The 17,803-nt window shown below is 33.4% G+C and overlaps 1 protein-coding gene across 1 annotated transcript; it reads right to left on the bottom strand.

The window, feature by feature from the left end:
- Window positions 1-7,669: 7,669 nt before the first annotated feature.
- Window positions 7,670-16,515, bottom strand: LOC112017936 (transcription initiation factor TFIID subunit 10). The gene is made up of 6 exons (XM_024050396.2): window positions 16,304-16,515; window positions 16,091-16,155; window positions 14,500-14,562; window positions 13,890-13,947; window positions 13,758-13,808; window positions 7,670-7,972 (listed from the first exon to the last, which is right to left on the bottom strand). Exons 1-6 carry the CDS (start codon window positions 16,397-16,399, stop codon window positions 7,892-7,894), a joined length of 414 nt encoding a protein of 137 aa, XP_023906164.1. The 5' UTR covers window positions 16,400-16,515; the 3' UTR covers window positions 7,670-7,891.
- Between the last annotated feature and the right edge of the window lie 1,288 nt (window positions 16,516-17,803).

The following is a 17,803-nucleotide window of genomic DNA, read 5'->3' on the forward strand; positions in this document are numbered from 1 at the left end:
AACAATCTAACGATGTCGGATCGGGATTTAAGGTAGTATCCCGCCCTTTTTTGGCTATGACATTCATACATATATGCCAAGTCATGCCAGGTCAGCCCTAGTCCTAACTGTTCATTCAAGGCATCGATGGCTCCTAGTATCCTAAAGGTGTTGGGCACGCACTGCTCAGGAGATAGCCTGTAGTTGCGAAGGTAGTTTAAAGTAATGGAACCCATTGGGAGGGTCATTCCGCCTTCAATGAAGGCTATCATTGGGATTACGACCTCTCCCTCTCTTCGGGCCGTTAGTATCCGCTCCGGAGGGCAATATCTCAGATTCACCCCCACGGTATACCATAATTTTACTTAAATTCCTCTATCAACGCTAGACTGTCGACGAGATGTTGGAATTTGCCCATTCTTAGAGAATGACCGAAGCAGTGGACAGGAAAGGGGTTTTGAGGGTAGAAAATGTTAGTCGAGAAGAAAATAAAGGATTAGGAGGTGCTGAAACTTACACAAACAAGATTGAAGTAAAATCCCTGGATTCGAAATGGACTCTTTGTGGATCCTGGAAGCAAAGAATACAGAAATTCGAAGAAGCTTGAAAGGTTTTGAATGAAAGAACTCTCTAGGTACTCTGAGGATGCGTAAAGTAAAGAAGAATAACCTCCTCCAGGGGTTTATATACGGCGATAGGCAAAAGGGTGTCATTCATTCCGTCCAAATCCCGAAGAAGAACCCTGTCCGTTAGATCAACAACCCACCGTTGGATGCAAAGGACAAAACGCTGCCTGGAGGAATTAATACAGCGCTTTGGGAATACGGAACTAGCAGCGGCAATAATGAAGCGCTTGTCTCTATGCTTGCGCGCGTGTAAACGGGGGTATTTATGACTTCCCTCTTTTAAAATTTCTTTATTTTTATTTCTTTTTCCTTACGTGACATATCAAAATCTTATTCTTTCTCCTCGGATGCGAGGGAAAAATTAAAATTTTAAGGGGCTATTGTGGGGGGAAAATGGCCCAATCCAACATAGTGGGCCGAGAGCCCATATGAGAGCTATTGTGCGACCAAGAAAAAGAGATGGTAAGGGCAAGGCCCATCTGGAAGTGGGACCCTCAGAAGGAAGAATGATTACAATCCAAAAAGGTCATCTTCTGTCCGAAGAGGTTATATTCTTCTGACGTGAATAGTATAGATCAATTGAACGTATAAGAGGTCAAAATGATCTTCCGAGGACTCCTCCTGATCAAGATAAGTTCTGAGTACACTGGGAGACGATAAGGATGAAGAAATATCTAAAGGGAAAGCTATTACCACCGTATTTAATGTTCTGCAGCAACTTTTCTGCCTGCATTTATGTGGAGAACACCCCTGAACAGTGTATCCTCACCTACCGCCACTCACACAGAGCTAAAGAAGATGCTTGACGTGACACATTCTCAAGTAAACTCACGGATGAGGTACAAGTGGACGATGGAGATGAAGAGAAGGGAGGTTATATAAAGGAAAGAAGTTCCTAACGTAAGGGGGGGGGAGAGAAAAAAAACAGAAAAAGAAAGAACTTGACTGTAACCCTAAGATCTGTGTTCATCAGATAATCAATAATATAGCTTTTTGGATATTCATTCTTTACGTGTAGACTCATGTTAGCTTGTGCTTGAAAGTTGTGATTCGTTGTTGTTAATCTCATACTTAACCTAGCTCTTTCACCCATACTCTACAAATTAATTGTTTTGAGCTTGGGCCAAAAATCCCAACCCTACAGTTATGAATTTTGACAAATACACCATTGGATTACATTTTCTTCTTATATCTTCTATGCTTACAAACTTTCAATAAGATCAAAGATCAATAGTTATGTCATCAATCAAATGTTTAAATTTCGAGTTTTTGTAGTCTAAAATTATACATAAAAAAATATGTTTATAAATCGAATAATAAATAGCACTCAATTGGCATAAAATTTGACATGTTTTTAAAAGCACAAAAATCATGCAATTAACAGTTAGATTTTGAAAAATATAATCATGTTAATTTAATTTGTTTAGTGAGAGTTGTAGCCTAAGACTACAACTAAGTTTATAGTCAAACTTTGTTCTTAAATTTTGGTCCTCTTAACAATATATTAGGCCCTTACAGATAAAAAGGAAAAGCCCAAAAAAGTTTATTGAACTGAAATTTTGAAAGAGATGTAGACTATTATGTGATTATTTCAAAATAAGAAAACTTATATAAGGAAATTGTAACATTTTATGTATTTGCGTGTTTTTTTTTTTTTTAACCAATATATGAAGTTTTTTTTTTTTTAAATTAGATTTTGTATAATTTAAGTTTTCATAATAATCACAATGAACAAAATTCCTAGAACCACCACTGAGTGAGCTCATATAAAAGTAATAGGTAAATAGTCACAATCTACTACATAGGATAGCTAGGGGAAAGAGTATAATAAATGTTGTAGTCCTAGAATAGCTTAATATGATATCTAAGGGTTGCAACATAAAACTCTCATAAGTTCATAAAACTCTCATAAGTTCGTAGTCTACTATATAAAATAGTTGTCGGAAAAAGTGTGATAAAAGTTATGATCTTAGAATAACTAGATATGATATATAAGGATTGCAACACAAAACTCTCATAAGTTCATCCTACTCAAAACATTCATGACAAAAATAATGTTTTCATTCTTGAAATATAGTTTATACTCTAGTTTTTTCCTTAAAAATTAAAACATTCTATTTTCATTTTTTAAAAATTAGATGTCGCTCATTTCATCCTTCCATTTGCTTTCGTTAAGCTGTTCTTTATTGGCGTGTCTAATATTTTAGGGGTGAAAATATAACCTAAACTATATTTAAGGGATAAAAAAGATTTAGTTTAAGTTTTATTTTCGTCTCTAAAATATCATTTTATCTTCTATTTTATCAATTCATCAACTACATGTCCTAATTAATAAAAACATATGATAGGAGCGGACAAAAGGGAAAAATGTACAACACTTTAAATCTTCAGAAATATTAAAAAAATTAATTTATTTTCGGAACAAAAATAGAACCTAAATTATATTTAATGGTAAAAAGAATATTTTATTGAAACGTTCAATATGATTTGAAAGGAAAAGAATTAAAAAAGAAAATGAATAAAAGGATGATGTTTGTGCTTGCATAACCATTTCTTTATTAATATTAAACCATTTTTCAAGCTAGAATATAACACTGAAATTGTTGATTCCCCTCATTTCCACATGCAACTTTTACTTTCATGTAAAAAGTTTGGTTTCATTATCAGATCAACCTAGTCCTTACAAAACAGGAAGAGACAAAGTGGAGGAATCCAGTATCTAAGAGATGCATTGCCTTCTCCTTTCTTAGAAATTTGGTTTATCACAATTAACCGTAAGTCCTTACAAAGAAACGAAGAGTCGAATTATAGGAAAATAGTTACTAATAAGAGCCGGATTACTCTCAATCTCTATCTGTTCTCAACGTTTGAACATAAAAATCTACCCCTAATGATAGCCTTGAGGCGCTATATATATTATATATATACTCACATTGTCAATTCTGATGATGGATAATACTACGTACCTAGTACCTATTATCAACTTGTATGCAATTTGTCCCACTCAAACAAATACATGTTACCCACTTTTCCAGTTTTGATAGACTTTAACTGAAACTAAATTATATAATGTCCAAATAATACTAATCTTTCTTTCTTTTTTTGGGTTTATTTTAGTAGTTTTTTTTCCCCCTCCAAATAATGAAATAATCCCCAAGTCTCCCATAATCCATTCTACAATATTTCAAATACCAGCGATGGTAAGTGCCTTTTACCAAAAGTGTTAGGTTAGGGGCTCGAGTTGGGAAATTAACCTCTCCCAAAAAAATTGGAGTTAAGGTGATTTATCATGATCTCTCCTAAATCTCGCTAAAGTGGGAGATTTGTACAATGAGTACAATCTTCTTTTTTTATTGGTAGTGTTTAATTTTTTAAAACTAAAATTGTGATTTCAGATTAAAAAGATTCTACACACAATTATGCGTGAAACAAAGTGTGCTTATCCCTTTTTTAATTAATATTTCAACACCAAACCAAGAGGCAAAATAATAAGAAAATCTAAGAACCAAAGGACCAATATCTTGCACAACATTGAAGATATGAACACAACTAACTTAACTATCCAAAAATAAATAAAAGGAAAGGAAAGACAGTCTATCTTGTCCTGTAGTGGTTGTTGATCCATTATATTTATACGGTCTCATACCATGTGTTGTACGAAAATTTTGTGCTTATTCAGTCGGCCTAAAAACAGAGTATCGCTGCTGAATTGTGAGCAGTAAGGTCGTCTTTGTTACAGCTAGCTCTCACCATGGATTGAATTAGTTTTAACTTTTAAGTTGAATTGAATGCTGAAGTTGTTGTATATTTCATTAACAATGTCAACACTCGACTAATGGAATTTTTGAGACCAACTGCTGGTGGTTGAAGAATCAATTCAGCAAATGTGAGTTTCACAGTTCTTATCAGGAAGCTAACTATATTATGAAGATGCGTTAGCTGAGCTAAGTTCTCATCAAGAGTGACTTTTTGTTATTCATGAGAGGTCTCCAAGCACTGTTATTACTCAGCTTTCTTTGATTTTTTTTCTATTTGATAATTGCTTTCTTTGATAGTTGAACTATATAAACTTCTCATTTTCTTTCTATTTAATCAATTATGTCAGATATACCAAAAATAATTACAACTATTTGCTAAATCAATTAGACTCTACCGAGTCATGGAACGCGGAATGGGCATGGGGCATAAAATGTGGCCCAAGAGAATTAAAGTAGTCTATGCTTAAGCTCAAATATGAGTGTTTAGGTCAGAGATCGACTTGTAATTAGATTCAAAGCCAGAAAAATTTAATAAACAAACAAACAAAGATGAAACAATAAAGGAGAAAGAATTAAATAGAGAGAAAAAAAAATATTTGGGTTTTTATCTAAATGAGTGTGTGTGTGTGTGTGAATGATGTAATTGAGTTTAAGCAATAAGAGTAAGTGTCTGTTTGGTTTTACTTTTTGCTAAAAAAAAACATCATAACATTTTCTAAATTCATATATTTTGACGGTTGGTAAGATTTCAAAATCGTACTTAATGGCTCCAACATAATTATTTTTTGCTTTTTTGTGTTGCACCTTTCAAACTGCAATTGAAAAACATACTTAATAAATATAGGTTTTCAAAACACCCAAAACCAAAAGCTGAACCAAACAAGCCCTAACACCATTTTTTTTATAAACACCCTAACACCAATCTTGAAGGATTAACATGGATCAATTTTATTTCAAAGTGCAAAATAATGAAAGTTGGGCAATGAGAACCCTTTTGTAGGATTTAGATTAAACATTACGTTGTGAAAATCTGTTAAGGGTTGTAGATTAGGTTACTCAAAACCTATCCTACCATGAATGCTTGATGTATTTGACTTTGAAATGAAGTAGATTGTATTTGGTTCTTGTTGCCAATGAGATGATACTTTGTACTTGCCGAGTTCATAGGGGTGTTTGAGTCCTTATAAGAAGCTGCTTCCGATTGCAATGTTGAATTTTCTTTTGCTTGAGCAATTCTTCAGCGATGATTTGCACTAGTGTGTAAAGACAATTTCTAGGTGTTTTGCCCCATTTTTTGTTCGTTTAACTATTTTAGCAATTAAATCATACAAAATCAACCCATGCATTAATAAGTAAACATCTATATTTTTGTCCACTCCTGATGATAGTTCTTTATCATCAGACCAAGACACTAATCAGTTTTTGGTATAGGCAGGGATTGAATCACAAATCTCTTACACAACCATCAAATACTTTACTAGCTGAGCTAACTAGAACCCACTGGAAACATCTTATTCTAAATATGTCAAATCTAATTTATTATGAAAAAGTTAAAAGAAAAAATTATGACTTTACTTAATTATTATTCTCTAACCTAATCAGAGTCATACATGATAACCAAACATGAAAAGTATCAAAGAAATCAAATCAAACAATCAAACCATGGATTCGACCTTTTCTAGGTCAAGCTGCATACACATGGAGAATGCTTTGTATGCTAGTATTACAGAGACACAATTTCAAAATTCCTTTACATTTATTCCAATTCACGTTTCATGTTTAACTTATTCATTTAATTCATTATTCAAAACAAAGTAAGACACAACATATCAAAATTAAATAAATCAAATCCAATATTCCTAATTAATTAGCAATCAAATAAAAAAATCAGCTCATGCATTAGTAAGAAAACATCCTATTCTAAATATGTTAAATCTAATTTATTATGTAAAAATCAAAGAGATAATTATGGCAATTAATTATTATTTTCTAACTAAATCAGAGTCAAACATGATAACCAAACATGAAGAGTATCAAAGAAATCAAATCAAAAAATTAAAAACATAGATTTTGCTTTTCCTGAGTCAAGCTGCACACTCGTGCGCATCGAGAAGGTTGCATACACAGGTTTTTGGGTATGCATGCATACCTTTAAGGGTTTAACCATACGTGCACATTTGGGGACGGAGACACAATTTCAGAATTCCTATACATTCATTCCAATTCACATATCCTTTAACCTATTCTTTGACTCCATATCCTTTAACCTATTCTTTTGACTCTTTATGCTATCGTTGGATTGTCACCCATTGATATCGATCATTTCTTGAAGGTTCAGGCTGTTGTTGTTTTTCAATTCTTTAGCAAGTCACTTTGATGTTGGTACGAGCTTCCATACAGCCTTTTTTTGTAGTCTTGACCTTGTCCCATGTGTATGAGTCATGCATAAGGTTCGGGCTGTTGTTTTTTAATTCAAGTCACTTTGATGTTGGCATGAGCTGGGGAATAGCCTTCTTCTGTAGTCTTGAGCTTGTCCCAGATGGATAATGGGCCAACCCTTTTTTTAAATGAGGCTTGGAACCCAATGGTTGGAACGACATGCACTATAGGTTGGGTGAGCAATCATTAGATCTTGAGTGGTTATCATTTATAAGGTTTTGGCCCTTCATCCCTAAATAATACTTTTCATTAAAAAGTGAAACAATTACAAAGAAAGGAAACACTGACCATCTTGCTCCCAACTCCCCAAACAAAAATCAAGGATCAGGGTTACACAAAAGAGCCCAGTTAACAATATTTTGAGCAACAAAATTAGCTTCCTTATATATGTATATATAAAGAGAGAGAGAGAGCGAGAGAGAGAGAGAGAGAGAGGTCCATTTTTTGTTAATTAATAATATATATTTTATTTAAAACACAACTAAAATAATTTAGTGGACAAGGGATGTAATTACTAGGATAAAACTTAAGTACAATACCTTTGGTGCTATTCTTTAAGTTTCTCTTTTAAGATTCAGCCATGTGTCTACTTAATTAAAAAATACACTTTCATCCTATGAGAAAAAATCCACATGACAAAATCTTAAAATGAGAACTTAAAAAACAACACTTAAGTACTGTACCTAAGTCTTACTCTAATTACCATATCAGCAATTTGATATTCGACATTAATTCTGTTAACTTGAATTTGGACAGGGATCAATTTGCCGAAAAAAGAATTTTGTGAAGGACTGTATTGCTGAATTCAATTAATTATAGAACCAAAGACTTTGCCCCAATAGAATAAATGAAAGACGGAAAAAAATATACAGACAAAGGGGAGGATTTCTGGTTAACATAACTATAAAATTAACACACTTTTTCACAATATAATGCATGAATGAAAAATAGCAGGTACTGGATATTAAACATATCTCCATTGGCTAACATAATGATAAAGATACAGTGAACCTCAGCTTCTCGCAGTATTTTTGAAACCCCTAAATAGGGTAGTATATTTAAACTTCTGGCTTAGATCCAATCCAATACTCACTCATCTCTTGAAGCAGGATCCATACCAATTGAAGGGCTATCAGCAAAATACTCTTGGTGCTTCACATTCACGCCATGCTGCTCATTAACAACAACTAAGGGATTACTTATAAAAATAAAAATAAAAACTAATAGATCAGATTCTGATTACGATGATGACTAAGATGCTGAAAATAATAGCAAAACCAGTATGCAGTTTAAAATCAAGGGAAAGAACTACAGATCATCTAAATCAGTGACAATGGCATCTGGAACAATTCTAAACACCAACAAAGCGACATAACTGGCATTCAATTATTTCTAGTATCGCCTTTAAATAAATGGATCCAAAGCTATTGAACAATTATATTCCATATGCTCTAAAAAATATTGTAAAAATAAAATGCTTCTATTCATATCAGAGTATATAACATCATGATCTTACATCTGTGTATCTAATGTGGGTTATGCTTCCATGGGTGTTTACCCACAACACTGCCCCAATAAAATGTGTCCATTGTCATATAAAATCTGTTAGCTGTCAGTAGAACAGGTTCTAAGAAAAGTAAACGTTTTACTGAATGCATTGGGTTACTAAGAAATGACAGGATATGACAGTGAATCAACGAGGTGAAGCATTACACTGGTCACAGAACAGTTCCATGGGATATAGTTTACAAAAGAATAGATGGACCCATGTCAGACCTTGCTGTGATAGCAAATATTCTCTTACCCAAAAGAAGAGTCACGGGTTTGAGAACAAAAATCAACCTCTCCAAAGTTGAGAGTCAGTCCACTTACCAATCACCTTTCTCAAAACACCAAAATCAGGAACATTGTTCGCTGAATACTTCCTTTTTATAGATAAACGCATGTAATGTTTCATCAAAGTCTATATCAAATGGTTACTTTAAGCTACTGTGTATATGCCGAGAAAAACTCTACTTTGCCTGAAACATATCCCAAAAAATAAGATTATGTTTGGTAACAGTTTTTATTTTTTATTTTTAAAAACTTGTTTTTGAAAATATAAAGAAAAAAACAATTTTCTTGTATTTTTGAAATCAAAAACATGTTTGGTTAGTTGAAATTAAAAAAAAAAAAAAAAAAAGTTTTTTGAAGAAAAAAATAAAAAATACTAAAATATGTTGTTACTAAGATTTGAACTTTAATGTAACTTATTAAATGAAACAGATTCATTAAATTAAATGTTATTTTCATTGACTTTTGAAAATTAGAAACTAAAAAAGTCTTTTGTATGTTTTCAGTTTCCTTACAAATTGAGTTTTGAGACAGTTTTTGTTTTCTGTCTATTTTGAGTTGCCAAAAAGGTTTTTAGTTTCAAAAATAGAAAATTTTTCTAAAAACAGAAAATAAGGGATTACCAAACATACCCTATCCTCCCACCAAAAATCTACGACGAGCTTACTAAGAGCTTTTTCCCTTCAATTGTTCTTACCTCCAAACTGCCTCTCATCCATGAGTGAATTTGATGTGGGAAGCACAAAAACAGTTTTATTTAAGAAGTCAATTGCAATTTTTTTTTTCTATTGGTCTGTTTGAATTTATTTAGGTCTTATTAGTTAATAACATTAATAGTATTTATATTTAATTTTCTAGTGTCAATTGTATTTTTTGTAATTCAATAATTGAGATTTCCTAAATAAATTAGAATTAGGGTAAATTATAGTAGTATATAATTTGCTAAATTAATAAAATTTCCGCTGAAGTTTTTTCAATGGTTTGGTATTGATTCCTATCAACTCTAGGTTTTGATTCCTAAGTTTGTTTCCTCTCACTTGGTGTTGATTCCAAGCGAACTTGGTATTGATTTCTTGGATATTTTATTTTTTTGTTCTTCGATTTTGATGTGGCATTAATTTTGATTTGTGCCATGTCAAATTTTGGTATCATGACCAAAATAAATCCATCAACCATGCCTCTCCGAGACCAATAGCTCCACAATCTGTAAAGGGCATTAGATGTTCGTGACTGACGATCAACCCAGGAAGGTTGACGAATTGATGGACATCAACAGTGATGGAGGTTTTAGGGACGTTGCAGCAACTTGGGTTTCTATTGCAATTTGGCAATGATATATTGGGATTTGCAAAAATTGAGCCCAACTGATAGGGAACACAAGCTGATTTGAGGAACAGGGCAGAACTTGAAGAAGTTTTGAGTTCCTAGACCTAAGTGCCAGATGGCACTTGACAATCCTTGCTCAGTTCTCTGTTTTCAAATGGTGGTTCTCCATCACTTCCATGCACATGATTTAGGCTTGGGATGACTTTTTTTTTTTTTTTTTTTTTTGATTGGTAGGCTTGGGATGACAATTAAGATCTCAGATTGTAGAGATTCCGGGAGTACACTTGATTAGCTTGAGTTGGTTAGTTGTTAGTAGGATAAGATAGAGTAGGTAGTTACAATTCCTAGCATGCTAATCACATTTATCACATGTTAATAATATTGACACACTGAAATTATTAGTTGCACATAGGGAATAATAGAACCAATAAGATGAGGTAATGTGGGCCAATAGGATTAGCTCTATGGTTCTATAAATGATCAAATTGCAATCACACTTCCAATTCATTGAATGAAATTACCAATTTGTTGCTTAGACTTAATTGCCTTGCATTGGAGGAAGAGACTCCCTTAGAGGTCTCAATAGGAGAAAGTGGCTCTCTCAAAGAAGTCAACCCATTCAATGTCTCAACTCATACATACATTCAAACCAAGTCAACCATCAATCTTCCACTTTCCATTCCAAAATGCTATAGCATTACCATCAATCCCTAAGTCATTTTCCTTCAAGAACCCATCCCAAATCACATCCACACTTTCCGCCCTAGCCTTGGCTGACCCTCCCATGTTCTAAATCCCTCATCCAAGTCCTCCAAACTATCAACTACTCACATCCACACTTCCGCATTCAACCATAAACCAAACCTGAGATCCAAGAAACTCTAATCCCTCATTGTTCCCATTCAAGATTCTACTAGGATTTCCTAAAGAACACTCAAACCATTATTGTGTTCCTAACACCATCAATGTGAGGAAGACCCAAAATTGATAACGGTTGCTAGCGGTTAACAACTCAGCAATTGGGTACTATTTGGCTCAACAGCCACTTTAACTTTAGATATATCAGCTACCTAAGCATTAAAGGATCTTAGTTCACTCCATAATTGCCTCCTAATATCCCATTATTTGAACATTTCATAAAGGAAGCATAAAAAGAATCACTATTAATTTCCACTACACAATGCATCACCTGTTCAGGCTTCTGCAGCAAAGAAACATTTAGATATCTTTATCCCAGCATATTCAAATTCTTCCAAAATAAAGATTCTCATAATTATTTAGAAGACCCCATCCAGATACCATACATTCCTTTATTTCCTTGACCCTCATAACATTCTCCATTACTGCATCTTAACCTGAGTCTCCACAAGGCACACCAATGCGATCTCATAGCCTTTACCTCCTTTTACTTCAAGGAGTCATTTAAACACTCATGTTCCAAATGATAAAATTCATGCTTACTTATTAAAAAAAAAAAAAATGATTAAATTCATGCTAAAATAATGGGAGGTGATTTAAAACCAATCCCTCCACTTGTGGTCACACTCAAGCTAGTGACCAATTGATTACCTATCTTGCTTCACATTCGATTTTTTTTTTTTTTTTTTTCAATACTTTGGCCAATGCATTTGTTATAAGCTATTGCAATGTATCAGTACCTATGAAACAATTCATTTGGGCCATATCTATTGTTTTTTTCCACGTCATCAAATACCTTACTTTTACTTTTGATAAGTAACTGAAAATTTATATTGAAAAGAAGAAAAAAGAGAAACATCTGAACCTATGTAGGCTGGAAGTGTACAGGGATTGCTAAAAATATTATTAAAAGTACAAAAATGACAAATCCAAAAAAAAATATGATAAGTAACAAATCCAAAACTTTCATCATATTAGAAAAATAAAATGACTACTTTTAAAGCAGCCATTTAATCATACATACCATGTAATAACAAAATTTTTAACTCCAACAGGGATCACTTTGTCCCTTCGAACATGCAATTGTTGCGTCCTCTCCAAATAGTACACATCATGTGTAAAGGAATACAATGGCGACAACAACAAAGTCTTAGTCCCAAAATTTTTGGGGTTGGCTATGGATCCTCAACAGATAAGTTAGGGTCGTCCACATGAATTCTTTTCCTCCATTCTATTCTATCTGAAGTTATACACTCTATTACTTCCCTAATTGACATGTCCTTTTTCATTCCTTCTAATAATGTTATTTTCAGCCTTCCTCTTCCTCTTTCTCTATCTTTTTTTAGTCCCTCAACTTAGATCAACTCACCCTTTCTTGCTAGTTCATTAATCGCTTTCCTCTGAACATGACCAAACCATCTCAAGAGACTCCCTCATCTTTTCATCAATAGGGACTACCGCTATCTTCAAGCGGATTTCCTCATTTTGAATCCTATCTTTCTGTGTATTTCCACTTATCCATCTTAACATTCTAATTTCAGCTATACTCATTTTATCGATATGTTACGTCTTAACAGCCCAACATTTGGTACCATAGAACATAGTTGGCCGTATAGCAATCTTATAAAACTTACCGTTTAACATAATAGGTATTTTACAGTCACACATTACGTGTGATGTGCTTCTTCACTTTATCCACCCTGCTCATTTAAGCTACACTCATTTTATGGGTACGTTATGTCTTAACAGCCCAACATTCGGTACCATAGAGCATGGTTGGCCATATAGCAATCTTATAAAATTTACCATTTAACTTAATAGGTATTTTACAGTCACACATTACTTGTGATGTGTTTCTTCACTTCATCCACCCCTCTTAATATTGGAGGAATTTAGGAGATCAAAAGGAGTGAAGGATTTCAACTCCCAATCATGAAAGGATCAAATAAACATAATAGCCCAATGAACGTCCCCATCATGGCAGAAGATGTAATCCGCTAGAAAGGCTTACACCGTGTGATTCATTAAGCACCCCTTCAAAGGCTCTTGGCATATTCAGATACAAATTTTTTAAAACACATATGATGATATGAACATGCCTTAGACTTTAGTGGCCATTTGGCTGGTCTAATCTTAATGGGCTTCCACAAGATGCCCAACAAAAAGGGACTCCCGAGAGAAAAGGCCGAAAGTATGAATTTGTTCTATCCTTAAAAGTACTCCTAGATTTCAGCTATACCCCAAGCACACGTGAGTTAGGCATAAACATGGGCACCGACGATGGCCTCTTGTATAGATTGGAGTTGGGTGGCTAATCTTTTACCCAAAATTCCTATTCAAGATTTCACACGATTCTATGACTTGGAAAGCAATCCTACAACAGTCCCACCAGAAAGTGAATTTTTATCCCATCCAAATTGTTTATTCTTTCAAATCGTAAGATCATACAATCCTACGCTCAACTTCAAGTTTTTTTCCTTCTACTACTGTACATCTATTTATTTGAAATCCTATTCTCCACGGTCCTCTCCATTCATGTGTCTTATTTTCTTTTATATTGTTATATCAAAAAAAAAAAAAATACCAAATATGGATATTGCATTTTTTTCACCTATGGTTGGTGTAAGACATACTAAATAATCATTTTTCTTTTATACGTAAATGTTAACAGTCTAATGTCTACCAAATATATGCTGCTCAATTAACATATTTAAGCCCATATTTATTCCAGTAGCTGTATATATAAAATAATCATATAGCTGCATATTTGTGTATCTTGTGTTAAATTCAATTTTAAATTTACAAAGTTAGCATCCAAAGTTACAACTAAGCTACGTCAATACGAAACACATGTTATAAAAACACTTTTAACACTTACCTCATGCAGTGCCCTTGAGAGGTCCTCCATCGTCAATACAAGGCGCTTATCCTGTTCCCAGAAAAGCCTTAGACTAGCCAAAAATAATCATGATATAAATACAAATTTACAGAAAGAGTGCATGTGGAGCACCTTTTGCTGCTTATCCCTTTTGTCCCTAACTACAGTTGCCTGTCTTGCCTTGCATTGCCTATATTACACATCATATGAAGTTAACAATTAATAACTAACTAGAAAAGCAACTATTAAGGAGTGCAATTTTGAGTTGATAGTGAGTATGACCCATAAATACTCCATGAAAAAATCTTAGAATCAATTGACAACAAGGTTGGATCCAAACTAACCCAAAAAATACACAGATTCAAAACCCATGTACAATGCCTCTATGCCTAGGGCCCTAGACAAACCCATAAAAGGTCTAAGTTTGCACTTTGAAGTAGCTTGATTGAGATAAAAGAAGCCAAACGCACAGAAAATAATTGCTGAAAGCATCTAATGTAGCCCCACATCCCTACATGTCCAAAATAACTGGTTATATATACATATATATATATATATATCAAGTACAAAGACTTCACCAACTTCTACTCCCACCGCTACGCCTCTCCTTCAAAACCTAAACATGCATTGCAGTTTATATTCCTAGATCATAGAAAAGGATTGTATCTTATGTTTGCATGTGTATATTGGTGTATTTGCATGTATGTGTGTGATGAAATAGCATAAGTGTTAAGCAGCATACTGAAGAGCATCACTTGCAACCTCAGCTATAAACTTTTGCGTAGCAACGGCTACCAGCCTAGTTCTGCAAAAATGAAGCCAACGAAATTTAATTAGACAGGATTTAACAGGAAAAGAAAAATTCCAAGGAAATATAACATCAAATATTTTATTTTTATTTTTTGGACCCACAACCTCCCCATCTATCCACTATTCTAGAAAGAGGAAGTGTCATTTGAGACAAAGATCATGAGATATAGAATATCTTATATCTTTTCTTTCCTTTTCTTTTTTCTTTTTTAAGAAAATTTGAACTTTTTTTATCAATAATTTACTCTTGCACAGTGTGGGTCTCAATCCACAGCCTCACCCTCCGCTTAACTCTTACAAAGGGAGAATATGCCATTTGAGCTAGAGCACATTCATGAAAGTAGACTTGAACTTAAGGCCTAGCTGAATCCAAACCCATCCAAGTTCTCAAACTAAGCTATGGCTCAAGGGCTTAAACATCCAATTTCATAAATAAAATAAAATAAAAAACAAAATAAAACTTGATTATTAGCTCTTAAAATATTCAGCTCAAAGGGAAATGTTTTAAACTCTGAATACTTTGACAATAAACAATGAAAATAGTCAACCACATCACAAACATCAGCTTTTAACTATCAATTGATTGATGATTGTGAATAATAATAGACAAAATCATCAAGATATCCTAATTCTTCTACAGAAATTTGAACCACTAACTTCAATCAAACACTTGTAGCTATATGATATTGAGAAATAGGAGCAAAACAACTCAAAAGACTAGCACAAAAGGAAAAGAGCACGGGCATAAAGAGATTGTCCCTTCTGCGTAACATAATTTGCACACCTTCATAAATTTCCCTTTGCTAAATTACATCCACTACAACTGTAAAAGAGAATCTGGCTTTCCTTGTGCTAACTAGACTACTTAAATTTTACGAGTAATCTCACGATTGATACAAGAGGGTCAACTCAACGTGACTTGCTGACTGCAGAACTGAGTGCCGACTGCACCATCACGCAGACTCTCGGTGATCACATTAACCTTTGGCAGGACATCCCTACCACAAAAATAACTATGTGAACAAGAAGTTGACTGACACCTACATGATCTTCCTTTTTCTTATTAAATCTACCTCCCAATGACAACGTAAACTGATTTTTTTAAGACAACAATGTGAAAGTCAACTAATACTCTACTATGCTTTCATTTGACTACAATCTTTTCTAAAGAAATAATAATAATCTGTTAGCAAAACATATGCATTTCCAAACAATGAACATGTGTGTGTGAAAATTTATATGTAGTTTCTAAAGTGATAATCTCCAAAGGATAGCCTTTGCCACAAATAAGTTCCATAAAATTAAAAATAAATAAATAAAAAATAAGCCCATCAAATTTAGAATTAAACACTGCAATACCCATTTTATAAATTCAAAAGAAAATTACCGACCACATATTATCAAATCCAAAAAAAAAAAAAAGCACAACATAAAATAAATTTCTTAAAATTTATTTTTATTTTCAGTTCATCGACACTATTTGAAAATGTAACATTAAAAGAAGATGAATAGAAAGTACCTACAGTCGCAGATCGGGAGATTGAAAGCCGGTCTTAGCTAAGAAATGCTCCACCAACTCATCTGGTATCTGAAAGTGAAATTCCATTCGGTACAAAACAGTTCAATTAATATCAATATGAAGCTGAAAACGGTTTAGATTGGGATTTTTTTTTTTTTTTTTTTTCCAGGAGAAGGAGAAAGGGCAATATAATTTTTCAAAATAAAAGGAGAGTTACAGTGGGAGTGTAATCCATTAAGGATGCGAGGAAATCTGAGAGCGCAGCGTCATCGTCGTGCCCACCATCGCTTGATTGTTGCTTATTATGGTTCATCCTCTCCCTCGCTGGACCTCTGTTTGTGAATCTGTGATTTGCGAATCGTTGAGTGGAATTATATGTTAGTTATTTCGTCCTTCGTGGACTTTGGATTATACAAAGACTAAACGAGTGCCACCATTTTTTAAGCAACTTTTCTCTTAAAATAAAATAAATTTTTGTTTCATAAAAAATAAATAAATAAATAAAATTTTGTCCCATAAAAAATAAAAAAATAAATCATTGCCGCGCCAAAATTTGTCCGCGCCCACATGGCAAGTGTGTAAATTATGGAGTCGCCAATCTATATAGGCTTACTATTTTTACTCTACCATTTACAATATAAGTAATTTGTATCAAATATTATGGTTCTAGTATTTTTGTTATGTAAATTACTAAATTAGATTGCTTTAGCCTTTGAGGGATCCACCTTGGATGGTTTTATTTATTTTATTTTTCAAAGAATTGGTATTTGATTTTCAAGGACAATTTTGATAAAAAGCATCATTTCAAAACTATTAAATTATGAAGTGTCATTTGAAACTTGATTTTTACAAACTCAAATTTTACGTAGAAAAAACCTAATTCGAGATTTTTTTAAGTTTCTAGGTTTTTTTTTTTTTTAAAGGAACTTGAGTTTAAAATATTTTAGTTCCAAATGAATTTAGATACCTAAATAGTTTTGAATAAGGCTCTCTAACGAAATTCTTCTTGAAAATCAAATAAATAGGAAAAAATAGGGTCTAACTATAAGAGAAGTACTATACACCACCGCACTTTTTAGACAAGTTGGCACCTCCGATTCACAAATGTGCTTGGGGGTAAGGGTTTGAGTAGATGGCTATAGCTAAGTCGATAGGAGGCACTTGACCACGTAGCAACTAAGAAAATAAATAATCTTCAAATTGATATAAGCAACTGACAATACGGTGTAAGTTGTAAGTAAATCCCAAACTAGTGGCATGTGTCATAGGGATTGGGATCTGATGCAATAGTTAGGGCTATTGCATCATGCAATTCCTCTCACATCATTTTCATTTTTTCAAAATTATTAACTTTTTTTTAACTCTCAACTTTTTTTACTTTTTTAACTTCCTTGATTTAATGGTTGATATCAAAAATTAACCTTTTTACTTTTAATTTGAACTGTTGAGAATGTATTACGTGGTGCAATAGCCCTGGCTATTACACCAAGTCTTAATCCTATGTCATAGATGTGTGTCCCTGGTTTAAGAAGTCATTTAGCGATAGAATGGTCGTGTGATGTTTCATTCTTAATTTTCTATGAAACTTGTCATTAAGTCCTAGACACTACCTTGTGATTTTAAATCTCTATAACTACAGGATATTCATGCCACAGTTATATTTTTGAATTATGATACTATCACCTCGTTTTAGAGATAGGTTCTACACATGTGAGGC

The sequence above is a fragment of the Quercus suber genome, unplaced genomic scaffold (genome assembly GCF_002906115.3).
Source record: "Quercus suber isolate HL8 unplaced genomic scaffold, Cork oak 2.0 scaffold_236, whole genome shotgun sequence".
NCBI classification, from domain to species: domain Eukaryota; kingdom Viridiplantae; phylum Streptophyta; class Magnoliopsida; order Fagales; family Fagaceae; genus Quercus; species Quercus suber.

Excerpts from the sequence above, each read along its gene's own strand:
- LOC112017936 (XM_024050396.2), bottom strand. The coding sequence starts at position 16,399 with ATGAACCATAATAAGCAACAATCAAGCGATGGTGGGCACGACGATGAC. Across the intron at positions 13,948-14,499 it reads GTTGCAAGTGATGCTCTTCA|GCAATGCAAGGCAAGACAGG; the intron begins GTATGCTGCTTA and ends TGTGTAATATAG. Across the intron at positions 13,809-13,889 it reads AAAGGGATAAGCAGCAAAAG|GATAAGCGCCTTGTATTGAC; the intron begins GTGCTCCACATG and ends TTCTGGGAACAG.